Source organism: Rhynchophorus ferrugineus, unplaced genomic scaffold (genome assembly GCF_030347505.1).
Source record: "Rhynchophorus ferrugineus isolate W39M unplaced genomic scaffold, kcgeb_rfMv2 rfM3, whole genome shotgun sequence".
Classification (NCBI taxonomy): Eukaryota; Metazoa; Arthropoda; class Insecta; order Coleoptera; family Curculionidae; genus Rhynchophorus; species Rhynchophorus ferrugineus.
In genome coordinates this window covers 45,003,791-45,028,365 of record NW_027472582.1, presented here as the reverse complement: position 1 = coordinate 45,028,365, position 24,575 = coordinate 45,003,791, and the positions used below count along the sequence as shown (strand labels likewise).

Genomic DNA, 24,575 nt, shown 5'->3' with positions numbered 1-24,575 from the left:
TAATAAACCAACATAAGGAGGAAAAGATGAACAGCAATTATGGGGTAAGCAAAAATACACACAATTTTTTGAATATTCCATTCACAATTGAAGAGCTTAATAAGGCCATGAGTAAGGGTAGAAACACATCTTCCGGACTAAATAACGTTTGCTTCCCATTAATCAAAAACCTAACTCAACCGCAACACTTCCATTTGCTTAATATCTACAATGAAGTTTGGATGAGGGGACATTTGCCTTTGTCGTGGAAGCAGTCGCTATTAGTCCCTATATACAAGCCAGGTAAACCACGGCATTCAGTATCCAGCTACAGGCCTATCGCGTTAACCAGTCACCTATGTAAAGTACTTGAGCGCATGGTCTGTCATAGGTTGATATATGTGATTGAAATGCAGATAATACTAAATAATCACTAGAAAGGCTTCATTAGAGGATACTCTACAATTGACAAGAGATAAATGAGTAAAATTATTAATTATGTTTGTAAAATTCTAAAGTCATTTCCCAAAGTACCGCTTTAGAATATTACATTTGCATTTGTATAGCTTTATGGCGGTATTTGGGTCTCTTCGGCATATTCTCTCTCAGTCAATATTTGATTACAACTACCTGGCGTCTAGTTTATTTGGAATATGGAAAGACCTTTATAATTTACCATTGAATAGCACAGGAGGTAATCGGCAAATATAGTATACTTTCGGTGTACGCATGACATACATGCCACCTTAAATAGGTTGAACCTAGGTGTTCTAGTACTCTTTCACTTAAATTCGCTAAACTCACAATTAGTGAGGTCGGGGTCAAGAAGTCTAGATAGAAGGACCCTATTTAAAGATCGCCTTGGTTCACTTAAATTGTAATTAATATAAATAAATTATGTAGTGTAAAGTAAAGTGTTTCATTAATTCGCAAGAAAGTTTAGCTGCAATCGTCAGCTGTGAGTAATCAGGCCAAAATAAATTAGTAACAATAAATAAATAAAAGGACTCTAATGGCAGTGCGCTCCAACGATGAATAGACAACTAATTATTTTTTTAACAACCATTTCCAACATTAAGTTTGTTCAGATTTATTACATTATATTAAATACATTTTCTGAAAATCTGTAAAAATATTAATCGAACACCCAATATATTAGATACTTATATTGTTTACAAAATGTATTCAACATATTAATTTTGTTAGTACTTAATATTTCAAACTAGTTTACTGATAATACTGTATTAATTATAAACAAGGAAAACACCTCAAATGAAAACTTTTATCTTTTTTTATCTGTGGAGTATATTAGCAAGAACACATTTAAAAGCAGGGTGCCGTTTGAAATAGTTACTGATTTCATTTGACGATACCAAAATATAAATTCATTATGATTATTTTTGTGGCATTAAATATTTTAATTCTCCAAGTAGCAAATTCAAATACAACCACATAAAATAACATTAATTAAATTCAATTGCAGGGAGTAAATGGTATTATAATAGACATCCCAGATGGAAAAATAGAGGGCATAACGAATAAAACCAGAGCAGGAACAACATACCACTCATTTTTGGCAATAAGATATGCGCAACCACCAGTAGGGCTATTAAGGTTTCAGGTAAACAATATTATATAAAAAATCCTTAAAATGTGTTATTTTTATTAAATATATACTTTGTTTAAAGGATACTTGCTCATATTTTTAAAAACAGGCGTCCTTGTTATTTACGGTTTGTTTTATGATTTTGCGTAGAATTAGATTTGTTTTTGACGAAGATAAGACGACACGTGTTGGACATCCTCCAATTTGTTCTGATAAGGGTCGTTTTCCAGATAATTGTCGTTTAAAAACTTGAGAAATTTATCTTAAAATAAATTGTAGTCACTTTAGATTTATCCATAGTGAAGTAACACGATATATTTTGAGCCTAGTAATGAAAAGATAACAATTCGTTACTGAGAGTGGCTTTATTGTAGCTTTATCCATTCCATGATGATCTTGATGATTCCTTGTTTGGGCTTGAACTAATTTTGATAACGCCTTTTCCACCGCAATTAACAAACTTTTGTCAAATTATGCGGGATCCAATGTGAATAAATCTTTTTCATGGCTAAATGTTCAATATCTTATTGAAGTTCGTCATACTAATTGCCAACGATGATTCAATCTCACGGTAGGTCACATGAAAATCTTGTAATATCATTTTGCGCAGAGTTTCTACATTTTCTGGTGCAACAACTTTCTTTTTCCTAAGTCGCTAAGCGAACTGCGGTACGATTAAAATCATTTAAGGTTTCGCAATGACCAAGATTGGTGATGTATCCCCAAAAGACGAAGTAAGTTGATCGATGTACTTTCATCTTAATAATTTACGTCGAAATTGGTTAAAAAATGTTGTAGGAAACTTTTAATGATGTTCCTGTGGCGAACTTGTCTATGCACTCCTGACGTGGTTATACCTTCTTGAAGGATCTGAACAGATAAATATATTATTGTGATAATTTTTTTTACTCGAATATATCGCTTATCTGAGTATTTCTTTTTAAGCCTTCTTATCGATATATAACATCTTATTTTAGAATAAATGCGTCCAGGTTTATAGCTTTATATTTGTATTGAATGTTAAGGGAAAGTGAGCCGAAAGATGGTGGCTAATATTCTGAAACATATGATTCCCTGTGTTTATCTCCTGAGAGGTTGCGATCGTGTGTAACCAGGAAGAAGATCAAATACTGATTTAAACACTTTTTAAACGTTGACGAGACTGCCTAATTCATTAAAAGTAACTCTAGTCTAGCGGAAAGGGAATACGGATAGGCCTAGCATAATGTAAGGTTTTGCTGGGATTTATGTGAAGCAATTGATTCATGTGAAAGTAGTGAAACAATGTAATCCTGAGAGAGTTTAAAACTTAGAGCCTTCCAATATCAGTCAGGCTATTTCTGATGTACTTTATTTACTATAGTCAGAGTAAGTTAGAGTCATATTGGAATTGATTGTGCTAATCCGATTGCATGTGCTCTTTTCTCAGAAAATTTCAAAAGTTTGATGGATGAAAATAAACCATGGGAGGTTAAAAAAATATTTCATCAGAATCATTATCTTAAAAATATCAGCAAATACAAGCCTAGTATACTCCCAAGATATGCTGCATATTAAAGGGTGAATTACTAGTTTTGTGGACTGTGTGAATCAAACTTACTGTCAAACATGTCATTACAGAATGCACTGCTCTGGTAGTCTTCCGATTGCAGATACAGCTTTATGGAAGCCATGACATCGACTACTTAATTAAGACAACAAAAAGTTTTATATTATGGAGTATTTATATGTCAAGCTTTTATTATTTCTTATGCTAGTTTGTTGACATTTCATATACACTTACTGTATTGATTTACATTAGTATATTTATTCTAGATATTAATTTATTAATAATTCGTGATGTCCCTATTGAATGAATAATATCTAATAATATATAATAACAGATGTAATGACTAATGAGCTATGTAGTAACCCAAAAGTTCCATCATGGAATATCGCTAGCGATTGCAATTAATTTCTATAGGATAAGCATTAAAAGAATAATGATGTGATAGTTATGTCACTATACACTTTTAAAATCTGTGAAAACATGTAAGTATAAAGTTCTAAATACCGAATTTATCAAATATTCAATATTTTTATCAGTAATTTTCTTTATAGTGATAGAAAAATTCCAAAGCTTATTTTACACATAAGGTAATAATTTCACTGATTGAGTTCCTCCTTAATTTACCCCCTAATTTAATTCTGCAATTTTGAAAATATCCCATTACGCATATTTCCCATGGTTTTTGAGTTAAAGGTGGTCGACGTTGAAGTAAAATAAAAGGAGTGTATGTGAGATATTATGAATATTTTTTATTTATTTTAAAATCACATATGTCATTAAATATGGAATACAACATCGTTCAAATACTTACTCTGACATCTTGGTATTCGGGTTTAAGTAGCCCAGATTAATTTGAGTGGTACTATGAGTTAAATATTGATTAATTGATCGACTGGATTCCGCATAATTTGACAGAAGCCTAAAAAGATGTTCTTGTCAATTGGTGCAAAAAAAAACAATCGCGGTGCATCAAAAGCTGTGTATAACATCTACGCTAGTGCAGAACCTTGCATATATGCGTATGACCGGCAGACAAATAAAACAATCCATTCCATAGGTCTTCCAAGACGAGCTAAATCCAATAAAAATTATTCAGACGCGAAGACCTTCAAAGCTAATGATCGCCCGTTTAACTAGGAACAACTAGACATGTGGCGTTAGAGCAATGTGGAATGGTGAGTTCTAAATGGCACACAATTATTTGTTTACTAGAAGTGTGTCGAGGAATCCGAAAAAAACAAGCGACAACGAACAATAATGTTTCATCATAACTAGGCAAGTTATTACGCATTGGCTGGAAAATCCATCTATTTGACTGGCCAAAATGTGGAATTGATGGATCACCCTTCCGTATAGCCCTGAATTTGCACTAAATGATTCTTTTCTTCTCGCATATTACGAATAAATTACATGGCCAAAGTAACTGAGGAAGCCGTTTATGTATACAAAAGCCATGTTTTGGAGGCACCTCAATCAGAGTGGAAAAAGTGTTATAAGCATTGGTTGAAGCAAATGCAAATAGTTCCGTGCTAGCTCTCGAAGAGAACGGCTGTGTCCGGTCCGCCGAACCTACCTGTGCTTCTGAGAATTACCCCAAACTTTCTCTGAAACGGTCGATCCGTTGTTTCCACCAGTGTCTACGCTAAAAAAGCGCCTGTAAGCGCCGAAATCGCGCATTTACAGACAAGGCAATGGCGTCATGTACGTCAGAGCCGACGTCGCCTCGTGACCATTATCCCAGCTTTCCTAATTCTAATGGACCATCTTCCGAAGACAGCCGAGAATTGCTCATAGAAGATTTAAGAAAACAGAATGAAGACCTGCGAAAGCAGATAGCCGAAGTGAAAATGTTTGCTCAAGCAGAGACAGACGCCCTGAACAGGCAGACGGAACAGTTGGAAAAGAGCGAAAACAGAATCAGAATCATGAAATCAGACTTCATGAAGTATCAAAAAGATGCCACAGAAGCCCAGATACAGATACCAGCTAAACCGGTACAACGGTCAGACCAAACTGAAGACCCAGACGACGGTTTCACCTTGGTGGGAAAAAGGAAGAGAGAGCCCAACACTCCACCTCAGAAAAGCCAGCTTCCGAAGGCCGGTAACAAGGGGAAAATCACAACCCAATCCGGTAGCCAAGTCGGCCATTCAATATACCCAATCGAAAGCTAAGGTTAACGTACAGCCTTCGATTACAAAATTTGCCACCAGAGCAGTGCAAAACAAGCTGATCACCAGGACGGCCCGACAGCCACTACCGAAACAAGTTACCACAAGACTAACCCAGCCTACGCAGGTAAGTAACCAGGCCACTAAACAAACCTTAACCGCCACAGCAAAAACAGTGCCAATCCTTTAGGCGACTGTTTCTCAAACTCCCCCAAAGGAAAAAATTCAGCCTATAGTGCTCCGTGACAAGAGGAGGTTCATGGAGCTCATTAGAATTACTAAGGCACAATCAATTGATATTATAACCCGAAACAAAAAGGAGGGTATTTTCCTATTTGTCGCCACAAGCGACGATTACCGAAAACTCACTACCCTGCTCGAGGAAAGAAATTACCCTTACCAATCCTTCTGTCATCCGGGGGAGAGAGCATTCCGGGCAATAATAATAAGAGCAATAATAAGAAACATCCCAGAATCACTCTGCATTGACGAGGTACGTGAACTTCTCTTTGATCGAGGCTTCCATTCCACATTTGTGCAAAGATGGAAATTAAAATCCGCGATAGAACTACCAATTGTTTAGGTAGTTGTCCCTCGCGAAGAGCGACAGATTATATATATGACCAAACTCGGCGTCATCACAGTGAAGGTCGAGGTCCAGAAGGGAAACCGCCAGCCAGTGCAGTGTTTCAACTGCCAGCTCCCCCACGGTGCGTTAAATGTGCCGGGCATCACGACACTGGATCCTGTAACAAAATTCCAGAAGCACCTCTAAAGTGCAGCAATTGCGGTGAATTTCACACCGCAAACTTCACCGGTTACAGCTGCCGTCCTGCTCCAAGAAAACCAAAATTCCAGGCCTCCACAAGGTTCTGCATGGAGTAACCAAGGTGGCAGGAAGCTAGCCCAAAAACTAGCCAGCGCCACCCAGCCTGCTCCAACTCAAACTTCTGCTCCAACCAATACACTGGACCTTAACTTCCCAATGCAGGCGTTTACTGACCCGCACGCTTTCCTGCAAGTGATCGCCCTAGCTCACCAACTTGCTCGTCTTTTCCCAAATGTCGACGCCTAAGCAACAACATTTACCTGTTTCTTTAACTTCTAGCAGCCTTTTAAATATTCGAAATGGCTGTTCCGAAATCTCTTATACTGATGATATGGAATGCAAACAGCTTACGCGGAAAGCAAGCAGAATTGGAAGACGTCATGACGTTCTATGACGTCGACATTGTTCTCATTCAGGAAACTTTCCTGAAACCTTCGCATCGTCTCTCTTTTGAAAACTTTATTGTCTACATAAACGATAGAACTCCGGGTCAAGGCGGTGGAGCCGCCATTCTCATCAGAAAAGGAGTCAAACACGAGCTCCTACCCTCGTTATCAGTAAACAACTTCGAAACAACCTCCATTAAAATCGATATTCAAGAACGTCCCTTCGTGATTGCATCCCTGTATAGGAAATCTTCTGCATTCAACTATGCCGAATACCGATCACTCGTAAAAGGAAAATTTCCAAAAATAATAGGTGGCGATTTCAACGCCCACCACTCCATCTGGTGGTGTTGCAGAGCGAATCCCTCAGGTAACGCCATCGTAGCTCTAAGTGCAGATCTGGGTTACGGTCTTACCCTGCCTAATGAACCCACTCATCACCCCAGTATAGTTTCTCAAGGCGCAGCAAGAGTCCTTGATTTCTTTATTCTTCAAGATGTAAATCGCCCTTCCGAAGTTCGAGTCCTTGACGAACCAGACCCTGATCATCGCCCGGTCCTTCTCATGCTCGGAAACTGCACCACCACTCAAGTCCCACTAACAAGATTCAAGAAACAGACCGACTGGAAAAATTACCAATCTCTTCTCCTGAAATACGATCCAATTCCGAAAATTAACACACCAGAACAGCTCGACGAAGCTACGGCTTGAAGCTTCAAGCTAACTCATGATATTCAGTCTGCTCCCGAATCTGCCACAGTCAAAATTTGATCACAACCCCAGCCGTGGAAAAACAACCTTCCCGCTTCTCTTAAGCGTGAAATTCGCATCAAAAACGGTTTATGCAGATTAGCTCGATTCACCCTTGATGCTACAGACAAAAGCATAAGCAGCTCGCAGAACTGGCAAGCATCATTAACTCCATCATGAAGCTGCAACATTTCCCGGCGTCTTGGAAACACGCACATATAGCGGTTATCCCCAAGAAAGGAGCAAAATCATCTCCATCCGATTACGGGCCTATCAGCCTTCTCAACGCCATTTCGAAGCTTGCCGAGAGGGCAATACTCTATGCTCTCAACTCTTTCACAAAGGAAAACAACATCATTCCTGATGAACAATTTATCTTTCGCGCTCACCACTCTTTCGTTCATCAGGTTGCCCGTCTGGCCGCACACATCCATCACGCTCCTGACCAACGTAAAAAGCTTGGAGCAGTCCTCCTGGACCTAACCAAAGCCTTCGACAAGGTCTGGCAAGACGGATTGATCGCAAAGTGCGTGCCGTTAGCCTCCGAGAAGACCTAACCGCTCTCATCAAGTCACATCTCTCGGACAGATCTTTCCAGGTCAATATTAGGGAATCATTATCCAGTAGTAAACAAATCGATGCTGGCGTATCTCAAGGTTCCCCGCTGGCCCTAGCGTTATTAAACCTCTTTATTTCATATCTGCCGAGAAAAGAGCACATTGACGTCGCGTTTTACGCTAACGACACTGCTTTCTTGACGGCCGCCAGGTTCGAAGTTACAATTCATGAACGTTTACAGAAGTAGCTCGATCATGCGGTCAAGTGGTTCAAATTCTGGTTGCAAATCAACCCCCTGAAAACCCAGGCCATCATTTTTAATAAGAACCGTCTCGCAACTTAAGATCGACACCGCAATAATTCCATGGCTGGATAACTTCACGTACCTTGGTCTCCTCGTCGACCGGCGGTTCGGCTGGCATTCCCAAATCCAGAAAGCAATCTAGAAAGGTTCGGGGATAGCAAACCTGCTATCTTATCTGATCTGCTCTTCTAGCAGATTTCCCATCTCCATCAAATGCTTATTTTACAAGATGTTAATTCGGTCCGTATTCTGTTACACCCAATCATGTCAAACGGATTCAAGTTTTCCAAAATAAGCTCCTCAGGAGAATATTAAACGCTCCATGGTTTTTCAGAAATAATCAAATTCATAGGGAAACTAACACTTTAGAAATCAAGCACTTCATATTTCAATCATTCCACAAATAACAACTCAAGTTCTTCTGAAAACGCGCTTGTTCACGAGCTGGTCGAAATGCTGAGAGCTTAGCACCGCGTCACCGCTAAGCTCCCCCCCTATTCCAGGCTGAAACGGCCTCATCCATCACTACAGTCATAACTTTTGCCCACATATAACAGTATCCAGTTGTGTGTTAACTCAGGTTCGCGAATCAATAGAATCGCCGAGCCTTCGTGCCCAATAACGGCTGTCCGATCAGCGGGTGCCATATCCCCAAATTTAATGCAGTAGCAGTAGTAATCCACAGGGGTCAACTGTGAGGCGGATTCGGTTTAGTGTATTGGTAAGCCCAGAGGCAGTCCCACATAACCCGGTCTAACTTGTCACTCCAGGGCAAGTCTCCGCGACCAGGTATGAGTCATGCATTCTATAGCCTGGTTTTAGGCCAGAACAAAAGAAAAGTAAATGCAAAAGTGTATTGATTATCATAGAGAATGTATTGAAAAACAATAAAGCCATATTCGTTAATAAATTAGTCTTCATTATTGTGTTTAAAATATATATAGCAACCTAATATAAATATCTACGTTCATATCGTGCAGTTTGGGTCAAAAAAATATGTTCCGTAGCTCCCACTGTCGACGAGTTTAAAAAGTACGCTATTAACATCAATAACGGCGTTAGCTCAAACCAAAATGTATTTTTTGGGCCTATTTCTACCTACTAAACCTCGTCTGAATTGATTGATCGTATATTAAAGATAGTTTGTTGGTCAAAACATTCGTGTTTTAATTTATGGTATCATTCCGACATGTGGCTTTATCGAATAACATATCATGGCTATTGGGCTTCATTAACTGCATAATAAACTACAAGTTAACTAACATAACGCTGCGAAAGAAACAACAGCGCAACAGGGTTCCAACCTCAATATAGTCGTTTCATTTCAAAAACTTTATATACCTTCTTATATTCCTAATATTTATATATTCATTTATTTTAATATTCTAATATTTCTTATACATTTAACGGTTCGATTAAGTATTTGAATTATTCAAATATAATAAAACGGAAATCTTTGTTAATATAGCCTCCACATTTGGTTACGCCATGGAACGATACCTACGACGCAACTATAGAAAAGCATATCTGTTACCAAGTTAATGCGGACAGTTTAAAAGAAAATGAAGATTGTCTGTTTGTTAATGTATTTACTCCCAAAGTATGTATCCATATATATCACAATTTATATTTATTTATCAACAAAATTTCGTCAAACAGAATTTAACCAAATATCCAATAGATAGCAACTTAACCGTAATGGTGTGGATTCATGGAGGTGGTTTTATACAAGGCACCGGTTATACGATAGGAGGGGTTGGACCAAAATTCTTTATGGATGAAAATGTAATTTTGGTTGCTTTCAATTATAGACTTGGTCCGTTTGGTAAGAATAGATGAATCTTTTTTAGTAATAAATATAACATATGTTATTTCAGGATTTCTTTCTACCGGCGATGATGTAATTACAGGAAATTTGGGATTAAAAGATCAAATGTTTGCTTTAAAATGGGTACAAAAAAACATTCAATATTTTGGTGGAGATTCGGAAAAAGTTACCATTTTTGGACAAAGTGCTGGTTCGGCATCAGTAGCTTATCAACTATTGAGTCCACAATCTAAAGGTATTTTTATAAAATCATGAATAATCAACATATTAATGTGGTAATGAAATAATATTAACATAGAGAAGATTTATTGATTAGTGGACTAAAAGTCATTGAATTTTATTATAAAAATAGTAATTCCCACATTAACATGTTCTGTAATTAGGTTAATAAGTTCAGCTAATTTAAGTACAGCAGACGCTTGTTAAAGTAAACTAATTGAGATCAAGTTTAAGTTCATATCATTGGAAAATTAATAAACGTGATTTAAATAATAAACGTTTTATTAAGAGGAAAGAGTATTACATCTAGATATATTTATAAAAAACTAAACAAATATTTTAAAGCGATAGTTATCTTTTTAGATAGAAGAATAATTTAAGTGGCGTTAAAAATTATCTCTCAATGCTTGCCCCTGTAATTTACGAAAATTTCAATAATTTATGTAGACTATCCAAAGTAGATGTAAATATACATCATCAAAATTTATGATGTCAAAACGTCGCAATGTTCCCGTATAAATTCTGATTTTTAGTTGAGTTTGGCTTTGACATATATCATAACAAAATTCTAGTTTAAATAAAATAATGAAACAAAAATGTTATAAAACATATATAATTTATTTTAACATTATAGTAGATCTAATACATATATTATTGAATAACTAAAAGTACAGTTAATTATACAGCCACAATAATTTATAGGTCAGAGTTGTTTCATTATATTTACATTTAACTCTTTTCTACACAGCCTATAGTGGTATCCCTCTGGAGGCTTAATCCACCTAATTAACGATTGTATATCTAAGTAATGTATTTTCCTCTCATTATAGAGCATATTTGCCTTTTTACGTTTTGTTTTTGTTTCCTCCTTGTCAAGTCATTTTGATATCAGTGTATTTTTTATTTCCTCTGCATCTATGTATGTACACCATTCTTGATAAAATTAATCACTCCTATATTCGAATTCCCCCTAATTGCTTTTACCATATCTGAAAAACAGTTAGTATTCATCCCCTCCTCATACATTATAACTTAATGCTCATGAATGACTCTGAACAATTACATATCTATGCACAAAAATCTTTTACACCCTGCAATACCATTTTCTACAATTATGCTCTATCAATTATGTACAAACTTTTAGTTGTTTCCACACTCCTCACCCTGCCTTGGGAATTTTCAGCATTGCATCATCCTGAACTTTTCATTTAGTCATTGTCACTTTCTAAGTCACTGTTCAGGGTAATCACTAAGCTGTTAATTTCCAATCTCTATAAAACTTTTTCACCATTCCGCCTTTTATCAATTGCTTCCTCTTTGTGTATGATCGAGTTCATCCAAACCGAAGGTGTTGTGGTAGACAATGCTATTTTCCACTTATCCAAACAGTTCTTGAATGTATTGTAATCCACCAGCGTGTCTATTTTAATAATACTTACTAATACCTCCCATATCAACTCGACTGGATTGAACATACAGTGATAGAGAGGAAGTCAAAATACTTTGAGACCATATTGTTAAACCATTTGATTTACCGTGTATCTTTTTTCGGCCATAGTTCTAAAAAAACTAAATTGCAAAAAACACAATTAAACATTTCATTTATATTTGCCGAGCAACAATTTCAAATAGTTCAGTTTTTAACATAGTCTCTTTTAAACATAATTCATGTTTTGAAAACCATTCCTTCATTACAGCGTTTGTTGATTCTATTGTTGGGATTTTTTCCACCAGTGTGTTATGATATGGTGCATTGTCCATAACAATAATTGACGGTTTCTCCAGGTTCTTTAACAATTGATTTGAAAACTAGAACAGAAACATGTTATGGTTCATTTCTCCATGGCAGTCGCCCTTGGACTTGGGGGAAAACACTAATTCTACTCCGGGAATAACACCATTCTTATTTCTTGCATGAATAACAATATACGGAATTTACTGGTAACAGGGGCCTCTTACTACTATTATTATCGTTCCTGATCCGTTTGTGACCCTGACTGTCTATTGATGCCGACATTTTCATTCAAAGTAATAAGATATATTAAGAAACGATTTAAAATTTATGAAAACAAGCAAAGCGCTAAAACAACGTTTGTCGGTTTATAACCTGTAGTAGTTATAACTAATATTTTGAAGAATTTTGCAGATATTTGACAACCGAACGACTTTTGCAGGTTGTAACTGTATTGAACAGTTAGTCAGTTATTCGAATTAGAATAAAATTAGATGGAAAATATTGTCCAGTTCTAAAACGAATTGACAAATTGTGGCAGGTGTTATATTAATTATATTGATGACGTATGTTCACAGCAACTTTGGATAGACTATATATATGAGTGAAAAACTTATGTAGCTTGCTCTTCATTCTTCGGTTCGTCTACTTTTCTACGTCCTCAAAGGCCTCACTCCATTATTCCTCCTTATTATCATTCGTCTGATTCCTTTTTCCCATAAAATATTAATAGAGTAGAAGCAATGCTGGGATTCACAATTTTCAACAAGTTAACAAAATCCAAGAACGCAGTGACAAGGATATTCGCATTTGTCCTCTACTTGCATTTAAGGGAGATTTTTTATCAACATTTTTGAAAAGTGTGTTGATTCCAGGCCATATGAATACTTAAAACAGTTTCTCATAATCACCAGTTTCAAAGAATTAGTATATCTATCATGACTCTTCGATTGGACAGATGAAAATAGAAACTTTCGGTAGTATGGTTTTACGTTCGGTGGCTGATTACATACATGACTCATTCTTTATCTTCAGTTTCTGTTCTGGAGTATTCAGTATAGTTCAATATAGTTACTCAGTTTCAGTATAATCTAGAAACGTTTTTCATTCATCGTTGTTTCTCTACCCGGAGAAGATTTTTCAAATGATGTAGCATTTGTTTTTTTTTTCTGGTAACATTTTCCAATAAAGATCATTTTCACTGGCCTTATACATTTGTTCAATTTCTAAGCATAACTTGTTAATCGTTTTTATTAATTTTTCTTTGAATGATTGTATTAACTCTCGTTGTGTTGATAATTTCTAGTTTTGCAGCGGCATTCTAATTCCATTTCTTGTTTTAAATCGCTGTAGCCAGTTCTCACTAGTTACATAATTTTCAGTGCATTTCAGAATTTTATTTAACTGTTTACCAGACCTCAAAAACTTTTAGGTCTTTTTTGAAAAAAATGTGTAAATCGAATCTTCGATATTTTTAAGAAAGAGTAAAAATATTGATATATCGGCCCAAAAAACTATTAATAAAAAATTTCGTACCAAAATTCCTATAACCTACTCTATTCTATTACAATTTTTATAATGCCTGAAATAATAAATCTCACTAAACGGTTTTCCAGGTTTGTATAGAGCCGCAATATTAGAAAGCGGATCTGCTTTGTCACCATGGGCCTACCAAAGATATGCGAAAAACATATCATATCTGACGGCTAAATATATTGATGCTGACTTTAATGGAAGTAATTCTGAAGAGCTTCTCGATTTTTTGATGGCAGTACCGGCATCATCTATAGATAAAGCATCAGCTACTCTTAACTCTGAATACGTAAGATCTAATGAAATATCATTTTATATGAAAACTGTTATATGTTGTATATTTTTTAGGAAACTCCTTATAACTTTCAAATATCCAAAGGTTTCTTTTATGCCCCCGTAATTGAACATGAACACGAAGGAGCCTTTTTATCGGAGCCCATGTATGAATTGTTTGAATTTGGAAGATATAATAATGTGCCAGTTATAATTGGCATGAATGCCGAAGAGTCATTGGGACTTTTGGAACAAAGTACGAGTAATTGCAGTATTTTTATAATTATTTTTAGTCAAATATGTAAATATATATACTATCGGCTATTGCTCCGATGCCATACAAAATTGTCTCCAACTCATCCAACCAATCCAGTCAAAAGCGGTACAAGTTTTATCTGTTGTATATTGACCCAAACAAGTCTCAGGCCATTCTGTTCCTTTGCTGGTGTGAGTTCCGCGTATACCGCCTCTAAAAGAAAATCGCTAAATCTCCTGGCTCCAGAGAGATACCTCGGTCTGCAATTTGTTCGCAGGTTCGAAATAACCAGCACAAATTCATCGCGCTATTTGCAAAACAATGGTGTATATAGTAAGGCATTTCAGCTACTCTGCAGAGACATAAAATACAGGTTAGATCAGTTTGTCTGTACGGGGTCCAAGTACAGTACAAGTAGATTTTCGTAAGACAACTTGCTCAAGTTTCCGAACTCCAAGTTCAAGACTCCTTGACTTATAAATAACGACAATATACATCTAATTAAGTACTCCGTTTGTGAACAGTTTCATAAATATGTGAGGGCCAACTTCTCCGGGCTTGTGGTTGGCACATCACACCACAATAATCATTTGATAAACTACTCACTTATACTACGCGGTAGGTAGTACGACTGGGTCTGTGGAAGTAAATCAAGGACATTTCAGGGTCTTAAACTATCTAACCCAAAGAACAATCTAAAATAACATCAGCCAGATACCATCTAGTTATAACAGGTCGTCCTAGTTACCGAAAAAACATAACGTTATTAAATACTTAATTAAACATTAACTAAACTAACTAAATGTAACTTAATACTCTACAAGATGTTTAAATAATCTGATCTAATCATCTTGAAAGCCGTTTCTATATCAGGATTCGAGGACTAGTTACCGTGCAAAATTATCAACAATTCCATTCTATAGTAGATGTTATTATTACAATAAGCTTTTTATTAATTGTTGGAAAATTATTAGACCTTCAAATTGGTTTTAAAGGATTTCCTTTAATTTGAAGTTTTATTGTAAAAAACCGGTACAATGTATTTTATAGGAAGTATTATCAATTGACAGTGTCTACTTTTTCCATCTTTCAGGCTATTTGCGAATTCCATTTCGAACGAATAAATCTATCTTCTGGTGTCTTCATAAGAAGTGAAGCGCTGCTCAAACAGGTCACGACTCAAGAGCCAGAACAAGGTCAAATGAACGGAATGAAGACAAAGGCCTGGAGAAAACGGCAGGTGGGATAGTACTTCCCATCGTACAGTTTTAAAATATTTTTTCATCGGTTTTGCCGTTGTATGAGTTATATTGGTATGTCTTTGCGCATACGGTTTTTCGCGCAGTGTTCAGTTCAAACGCATCAATTGTAGTCGACAGCGATGCCGATTTCATCGAGTAATTATTTCAAATCCTCGTTTTCAATTTTTGTTTGGTCCAGAACATCCTTTTCTTCAGTATTAAAGTTATTAATTTTTGAAACACCGAAATCAATATTAACATATTGAAATCAATGGAGCATGATTGCCGCGAGTTTCACACAGCATTTGATGAGCTTTAGGCGCCTTTTTCTTTAAAACTGATACAAAACTTATGAGGTTTGGATTGCATTTGTGCCGTGTTATGTATTATAGGTACAAAGTTTGCGATTGTCATTTTTATTGGTTTATAACTGTATCACTACTCTTCGGTTTGAATAGCTGAACATATTTCCCTAAACATTATTAAACTCGGACCTCTTACAATGATTCTATAGTTGTATTCTAGTACAACGATTTGATGAATTTATTTGAGATTTGAATCCATATTCATGAAGGAACCGTTTCGCTGTCTCCATTGCTTTTTAGCATATTAATGAATGTATTTATGCGAAACGTATTTAAAAAGAGATGTACAGCATGATGCTACAAACTTTTTCATTGATCTGATGTTTTATAAATAATAGGCTACATTATGTTTCATTCATTGGAATAGGATTCTATCTCATTCATATGAAGAAAAAATGAAAGTTACAACTGACCCATCACATGCTATTGTAAATTTCAATATCAATGCCACCTCGGGTTAATCTTCTTCAAGAACATTCTTCTTCCTTCTCTTTTATCCAATCTTTCATGCCTAATGCATCTTAAGATTAGTAAAACTTAGTTACCATAAAACACACTTAAAGACTTGGTAAAATAAATATTGGTTCAGTTGTTAATAACAATTTTTCAATGTCTAACATGTGAATTGATGTTATTGAATGTTAAATACGCCATGGCTTTTCGCGATAACATAGATTCGAACGCTCCACTTCTCTGGCTGCCTTTGAACGATCGGCCTGATTATATTAATTTGTAACGTGTAAGCTTATTAGGATGGCTAACCATATTTTATTTTTATAGACGAAAATTAATAAGAGCATGCAATAAAGTTACAAAATACACAATAATTTCAAGTTTTCTTTCAATTTAATAAGATAAATTATAATTTAATGATCGGTTTATTGCTCTACATAATAGTTCCAGTAGCTAATCTATTGAACAATATCTAAATATATACTACTTCATATTTACTGTAAACATTATTACACCGAAAAAACGATATTTATTGTTCAAGAGTTCGGTCCCGACCTTCATAGAGTCAAGACATGTTTTTTCATTCCCGAAAACGAGTCTCTTTAAATGATTATTTTAATAACATTATTATTTTAATCAGATAAAAATACAACTATATATTTTTTACGGTCAACTTCGGTTAACGGTTTCAAAGAACTTCCAGGTACGGGATACGGTGAAACGGCCAACCCAAAGTGAAGGAAATACATGCTCTCAAACAAAAGACGTTCCACGTTTTCCAAAAAGGGGAAAAAGTGAAAGTTAGTGAAAAAAACATTTAATTATAACAGTACAACATGATGGACAACATGGGTTTGAATATATTATTGAAAGAAGAATTAAAAAAGAATAACGGGCGTCTGAACCAACAACTGTTGCAATTATCTAAGGATATGGCTGCTATCAGTTTGAAACTGCAAGGTCACACGCAAGATACACCAAAAAGGCATACTAATTATGCAGAAGACTACTACACCGATGAAGACGAACTAGCAGTCTGACTGGACTGAAGTAACAAACAAGAAGGATAAAAAAAGGAAGAAGGCAGAGTGACGCCTTCGCCAATCGCAAAAAGTGCTATAAATATTAAAAAAAAAGAAGCAAGAAGACAAAATCCCTCTGCCCCCTCCGATCAAGGTAAGCAATGTTGGCAATTTTAAATTATTTAGATCACAAATAAAGGGAGTAGCCTCTGACCAGGTGCAGTTTGAAGCTTTGTCGATGATATTAACGTAACCCTTAGTAATGAAACGGTCTACAGGAATGTAAAAAAGCATCTCATTGAGATGAAGAAAAACAATTCATTCAATAAACTCGAATATCACACTTATCGGTTAAAAAGTGATAAGTGGTATACAGTAGTCATTAGAGGATTACTGTCCACAACAAATCAGGACGATATTAAAATGGAATTACGGGCACGAAGTAGTGACCGTCAACACCTATAACGAAAAAGACAACTAATGTAAATGGTGAAAAACAAATTAAAACTTTTCCGTTGTTCTACGTAGACATGAAACAAAACGAAAATAATAAAAATATATATGACATAAATTATTTACTAGACTGTAGGATAAAAGTGGAACCTCCGAAGAAAAATAATAATATACCACAATGCACAAACTGTCAAAATCTTGGACACACTAAAATTTTTTGCAGTAGGGAACCAAGATGTGTGAAATGTGCCAGTAAACATCACACAACTCAACAGAAAACAACGCAATAGTGTAGCGACATGCGTGTTGTGCAATGAAAAAGGTCGCCGTGCTAATTATAAAGGATGTGCAGTATATAAAAAAAAAGAACTCCAGCCAAAGAAAATTACAGCAGAACAACGCTTAAGACAAATTGACAAACCTAAAAACTCTGAGACAATATCTACCGTTGAAAATAAAAAAACCCAAGAAACCGTAAGACCATCGGTCAAAAATATAAACGCCACCAAAATATCAAATGATAGGCAAGTAGATACGAAACCGCAGAAAGCTGCGGCCAACGAGCCAACTATCGTCGTAGAAAAGGAAACGAATTACTCAAAGTCATTAACCTTACAAATTGTAATTATCATTCAGGGCGCGAACCCACTTACTGTCCTACAGACAGTAATAAAGTCCAAGACCTGCTGGATTTCTATAATACAAAAGGCATCTCACTAAATAAAATTAGTACAGAAAGCTTTTGCGATCTAGCATCTGATCACACTCCAGTATTGTTAACACTGGGCACGACAATCCTAAGAAAAGCAAAAAGCCTAATCTTACCAACAAACATACTGACTGGGACAAATTCAGATTAATAGTAGTATTATAGTAGTTGTATTATAGTAGTTCCTGTAGGGAACAAATCACTTTAAAAGTAAGACTTAAAACTATAGATGATCTTGAACAAAAAACCAAACATATAACTGAACAAATTCGGTCAGCTGCAAAAGATGATACCCCATTAGCAAGAGAGAAATCAGAATATGAAGTACTTTACCCCCTCGAAATTAGAGAAATGATAAAAGAAAGGCGAAAAACTAGAAGAGTATGGTACAGAACCAGAAATGCTGCAGACAAAACTACTTTTAATAGAATTAGTAATCAGACGAATCAAAAGATCAAAGAATATGAACAGAATTGCTTCCAAAAGTATATAAGTGAAATAAGACCACAAGCAGACAAAGATTATTCGATATGGAAAGCAACTCGAAGATTTAAAAGACCAATTATTCGAATACCGCCAATTAAAAATGATCGAAATGAATGGGTTCGACGCGACAATGAAAAAGCTGAATTGTTCGCACAATACTTAGCTAACATATTTCGACCTAATGATATAGAATCTACCATGGATACATTTCCCGTTTATCAACCCGATGTAGATCTAAATCTAATTTCTCCACTGGAAGTTGCCACTGAAATTGATAAACTCAATCCTAAAAAGGCACCTGGTATAGATGACATTTCACCTGGATTAGTGAAAGAACTGCCACGAAAAGCAATCATCATGTTGACATATATATTAAATGCCTGTTTAAGGCTGAAGTATGTCCCGGAATGCTTTAAAGTTGCACAAATAATTATGCTCAAAAAACCTGACAAACCTGCAGAACAAGACGAATCTTACAGACATATTTCGCTACTACCTGTAATTTCAAAGCTATTTGAGAAACTGATATTTAAACGGGTTAAACATTTGGTAACAATACTAGATTTCCTGTTCGATTTGTGAAATCACCATTCAACAATAGATTAAGTGCACAGAGTAACTACGGCTATTAAAAGAGTGTTCGAGGAAAAGAAATACAGCCCTGCAATATTCCTGGATGTCTCACAAGCTTTTGATCGGGTTAGGTATTTGGGATTAATCTGTAAGATGAGCAAATTGTTACCGCATAACTATTGTTAGCATCACGTTAGATAAAAAGCAAAACACATTAGAACCAAAATAAAACAACTAAACTGGTTAGTCGGAAGATACTTTCAACTTGATCTAAGATCAAAGAGGTTGATCTATAATACAATTATAAAGCCAATTTGGACCTATGGGGTTACACCATATGCAAATATGGGGTTACACCATATGCAAATATGGGGTTGCACTAAAAATTCAAATCAACTAGGCATACAACGCTGTTAAAACAAGGTTCTTCGATTGATTACCAACGCCTATCGCTATGTAACTAATGAAGAACTGCACGATGACCTGGAAATCAAATGGATTTGCGAAGTTATCCAAGATTTCGCCTTGAAACACGAAAGAAGATTACTAAATCATACTAACGTGGAAGCAATACAACTGCTGGACAGCGCGCAGGATGTCAGGAGATTGAAACGAACAAAACCCTACGAATTTATATAAAGTGTATACATTTAGTGTAAACTATAGCTATAAGTTAATAATTAATAAATAATTATAATTTTATAATTGAGGAATACATAATGATGTATTTTCTCGCACACCTCTTGCTTGTTAATTAATCCAAGTACATAGGAAAAGTAGTAATAAATTAATTGTAACTTAAGATTGTACTAAGCGTATCTAATAAAGATGTTATAAAAAAATTGTTCAAGAACTGTAATTTTAAAGAAATGCATTATTAATTTTAGCAAGATATTGTTGCTTTTAATGGTGATTAAATTGTCGAATAAGAGCTTTAGTTTAGTTTAAGGTTACAAAGGTTTCATTTTAGAGTTTTCATTGTATTATAACTATTTATTCTAACTCTAGATTTAACGAATTTATGGAAAGCCTACGACGATCACCCGGAAGTACTAGTTCCATTTGATATGCATGTTAATGATGAAAAACTGACGCAAGTCTTGGGACAGAAAATATACGAGTTCTTTTCTGAGGGCAGCAGCTTTGAGAGCAGTTTAGCAAACAGTATTAAGGTAAATATATTAATAAAGAAAATTTTCTATTTCTATTTCAGGTATTTCTATTAATAAAGAAAATATTTTCATTCACTTTGCAGGAAAATCCACTAAATTATGTTTATATAATTAAACTAAAGCTAGGTTTCTTTCATCATCTGTGCAAAGATATATAATAATTTGTCTGACGTAAAATTCCGTTATTTGTCTAAAAAATCTCAAAATATGACACTGCTCTTAAGATTTGTGGTTGGTAAATGTAATTTACACATGTAGACTATCAACTACCGATATATGAAGATGGACGAAATCATTAGTTTTTCAGTGTTAGGTATATTCCCATAATTTAAAACTTTATCTCACAAATGAGCGTAAATTGTTCAGGATGATATGTTATCGCATAAAAAAGCAAATATTACACTGTCTGATATGTTTTGTTACAAATATACCTGCAATATATCATTGAAATCATTTACAGTGTTTCGAAATCATTTTCTATACTCTCCCGAATTATTAATGGATATGGATAATTATTTACATAATAAATTACATTTTTTATAATTAATGTAACACATTAAATTTCAAACAAACCTTATATGCTTCAATTATACAATGTGCAGAGCTGAGTAAAACATATGCTTTACGATTAAATTACAATTTACAAAATAATATTGAATGAATATAATATCGAATCGTACTATAGAATGTACTTAAAATATGATACACAAAATATTTTTGTCGTGTACTTGAAATATTAAATGCAAGTACAGTATTTTAACTATATTTATTTAAAACACAAATTAAAAATTCAGTTTATTAATGAGTAAAAGTAAAAGAAGAATTTCGTTTCACGCACCCTAAATTATTTTTAAAAGTATTATTATAGTATTTTGTTGGGGGACGAATAAAATTTACTACAGTAAACAATCCTTGTACAGGTTTTGATGAACACAATCTTGTATAGTTAAATTGTATGAACATATTATTTAGGTTTAGATAGCGTTTAAGGATGATACAATTTTATCGTTTTAACTATCCCTGTAAGCAAAAAATATAAAATCATCTTTGCTAGTACTACTCTCTTTGTAATTATTCAAGACATGCATTTTAAAATTTTCTATTATCCGTTTCTCATCTATGGTGATTCTTTTTGGCAACCAATGCAAATGCGATGCAATGCAAAAAGAAGTATGGTTGCATTTGTTTCAGGTGACAGCTTAAAAACTTATTAATTTTTAAAAAATTACCTAGTGGGTTTACATAAGTTGACTTTGTCATGAATGTTATCAATCACTGTGAAATACTTTCCTACTGCTAAAATTAGTGGATTCGTAATAGAATTCGACATCCTACACATACATGTGATTTGAATTTGACCATCCATCGTAATATTCGTACTAATAAACTTAATTAATACACACAAGTTCCGTGAAGATAACCGTTGAAGAATGAAAACAATAGACAAGCTACTTGACAACTCGAAGTGCAGTGGTGTTTAAAATATCAATTGCTAATTACATTTCTAAGAAATAATTAAATTACAAATAGCAAATATATATTGGTATTTCAATTACAAGCAATCAATATACTGCTCAACTCTGTCGATGAGAATATGCTGGATTAAAATTGGAAAGTTTTGTGCCCAAATAGTTCCTATTTTTTTGATGCTCTTGGAAGCCGCCATTAATATTGGAATTGTGTTATATCTCATGTATTATGGCATCTTTCCAATAAAAATATATTATAGTCTACTTACACTTTTATTCTATTTATATACCGATCCGTCCTTATTGGAATATGCTGTAGTATGTATTTTTGTGGAACATAATAATTATCACTATTATAGTTTTATTTTTGTTGTAGTACCATAGTGTTCAAGACTTCGATAAAGCTCAACTGAAACAAGCTGAATTAATGGCAAAGCACACCACAGTATTTTTTTACGAATTTGTCTATAGCGGCTTGATGGGAAATAACTTAAAGGATCGATTAAAAGGTAACAATATAGTTTTTAAAATTAAAACAGGACAAAATGTGAATAGTTTATTTAACAAATGGTTATCATAGTTTTATTAATCTGAAAATCATTATTAAATAATAAGATCTCAAATAATCTCAATGATGATAAGGCCTCATCATTCAGTATACATTTCCTCACGTCAAAAGACCTGAATGTGTGTACGAGCCAAAATATATGTTCACTAATAATTTCTTGAACCGTGAACAGCAACAATTAATTCTATTCTGAAACCATTAACAGGCCAAGCAATAAGCGTTAATTCAAATGAGCATATGGCTTTTCTATCCAATTACCTTAAATCCAATTGTAATGTACTAAATATCAAAAATAACAGAAACATTATTCAGCAATATTAATCATATTGAATTTTGGGTAATCATTGTCAATTATTCTATTTTCACTATCACCACATTCACTGGCAGAGTTCTTCACAGCATTTAAAATGTTTCCTCCCATGAACAAGCATCAAAGGAGTTACTACTGATTTCTGTAATTGAAATAAAAAATATTATATTTCGGTTTATTAAGACATAGATAGTTTTCTAATTAACTAACGACTAATAATTGACTTATATATATAATATGTGTAATTGGAATTATTAAATGAAAAGAAATATTAATTCTAAATATTATTAGGGACAGGCAATGTAACGCATGCCGAGGAGTTGAATTACATGTTTAGCAATTGGTATAGCGACGACATACCGGACAATACAAATTTGTCTTATTTTCCGGACTCTGATATAAAAGTACACAATAACATGATGTCGTTATGGACTAGTTTTGCAAAGGATTTGTAAGTAATAAATTACTATTTTTTTACTGTTCTAAATCATTTTAAAAATATTTAGGTTTCAAATGAACAGAATTTTTTTTGTAGAATTCCACGATCAGCGGATAATGATACTGTGTGGGAACCTGTTAATATGATGGAGTTTAAATACCTACACATCGATGAACAACTTTCTATGTTTTATGGTCATCCAAAATCAGCTAAATATTATTTCTGGAATAAATTTTATGAACAATATTCCTTACCACCATTAGATACCTTTTAATAATTTAAAATAGCTAGTAATTGCTCAATGGTTTATATTCGATCGCAATTTACAGTTAATCAAAATTAACATTTGACACAGGTAATCATGTTTCTCTCATAATAGACTAAAGAGAATAATTTAAAAATTGCATATTATTAAAACTTGTTTTGACAATATTTTTAATATAAGTTGAGCTATGTACATGATATATAATGTAAATTAAAGTAATATATGTTTGTATGCTAAAATATATAAACATTAATTTATCCAAAAAATAGGCTATTTTTTCAACTGTTTAAAAAGTTATATTATCGGAAGGAATTTATAACCATTGAATGATCTATTAACTTATTGATTGACGAAAAATTGAGAGAAGGTTAAAATAGTAAAATAGCATATATATAATGCCATTATATCTCATTGTATTAATTAATAGAAAAACTAAAATTCTGTAAATTAGCATCGTATGTAAGTAAATGTTACCATTATATTACGTGAATAAAACAATTTTTAAATTAATCTCTTACTTTAGCATGTATATTCAAATAATAATTAACACAATTAGGCATTTTATTTTTTACAATTTACAAATATATATTAATTGAATGTAATTATAAAGGAAATAATTAAAACAATTTCATGCCGGCTTGGTGGCGCAATGGTAAAGGCGATGAGGCGGTCCTCCTACTGTTGCGATAGCCGTGGGTTCGAATTCTCCTGGGGCATGTTCGTAAATTTATGTTTATGATTGTTTAAAATTTGTGAATGTTCTAGGCTAGAGTGTAAAATTCAACAAGGAAAATAATCCCAGTCACGCCAGTAACCAGGCTGGGTAAAACCGAATGTCTTCTGGGATGATTTGTAAAGTTGGTCACTAGCCAGTCGGTAGGCTTAATTCTGAAGACCGTGGTTCGGAGCCCACGTTAAACTTTAGGCCCAGTCCAGATTAACCGATAGTTGGTAAAAGGAGATTTTTCACCAAAAATATGAGCTGAAAAACAATACCAGGTGTACCAGGCTTATTTGATATAATTGATAAAAAGTATTTTTTACGTAAATATTTAAATAAAATTGCGTTGTTCATTA

The 24,575-nt window shown here is 34.3% G+C and overlaps 1 protein-coding gene across 5 annotated transcripts; it reads left to right on the top strand.

Moving 5' to 3' along the window:
* Positions 1 to 1,262: 1,262 nt before the first annotated feature.
* On the top strand, positions 1,263 to 24,575 carry LOC143194370 (cholinesterase 1). Of its 5 annotated transcripts, none has more exons than XM_076401092.1 (12): positions 1,263 to 1,408; positions 1,463 to 1,600; positions 9,601 to 9,732; positions 9,792 to 9,957; positions 10,010 to 10,195; positions 13,528 to 13,733; positions 13,793 to 13,973; positions 20,284 to 20,447; positions 22,293 to 22,425; positions 23,086 to 23,245; positions 23,330 to 23,588; positions 24,109 to 24,575. In XM_076401092.1, the coding sequence occupies exons 1-11, from the start codon at positions 1,370 to 1,372 to the stop codon at positions 23,505 to 23,507; spliced, it is 1,683 nt and encodes a 560-aa protein (XP_076257207.1). In that variant the 5' UTR covers positions 1,263 to 1,369; the 3' UTR covers positions 23,508 to 23,588; positions 24,109 to 24,575. The 5 variants fall into 5 exon arrangements, with proteins under 5 accessions (XP_076257207.1, XP_076257206.1, XP_076257204.1 ...); XM_076401091.1 differs by lacking the exons at positions 1,263 to 1,408; positions 1,463 to 1,600 and adding an exon at positions 4,943 to 5,432 and having other exon boundaries at positions 24,109 to 24,211; positions 24,264 to 24,575; XM_076401089.1 differs by lacking the exons at positions 1,263 to 1,408; positions 1,463 to 1,600 and adding an exon at positions 4,943 to 5,432.

Excerpts from the sequence above, each read along its gene's own strand:
- LOC143194370 (XM_076401091.1), top strand. The coding sequence starts at position 5,091 with ATGCCACAGAAGCCCAGATACAGATACCAGCTAAACCGGTACAACGGT. Across the intron at positions 9,958-10,009 it reads TTATAGACTTGGTCCGTTTG|GATTTCTTTCTACCGGCGAT; the intron begins GTAAGAATAGAT and ends ATGTTATTTCAG. Across the intron at positions 23,246-23,329 it reads ACTAGTTTTGCAAAGGATTT|AATTCCACGATCAGCGGATA; the intron begins GTAAGTAATAAA and ends TTTTTTTTGTAG.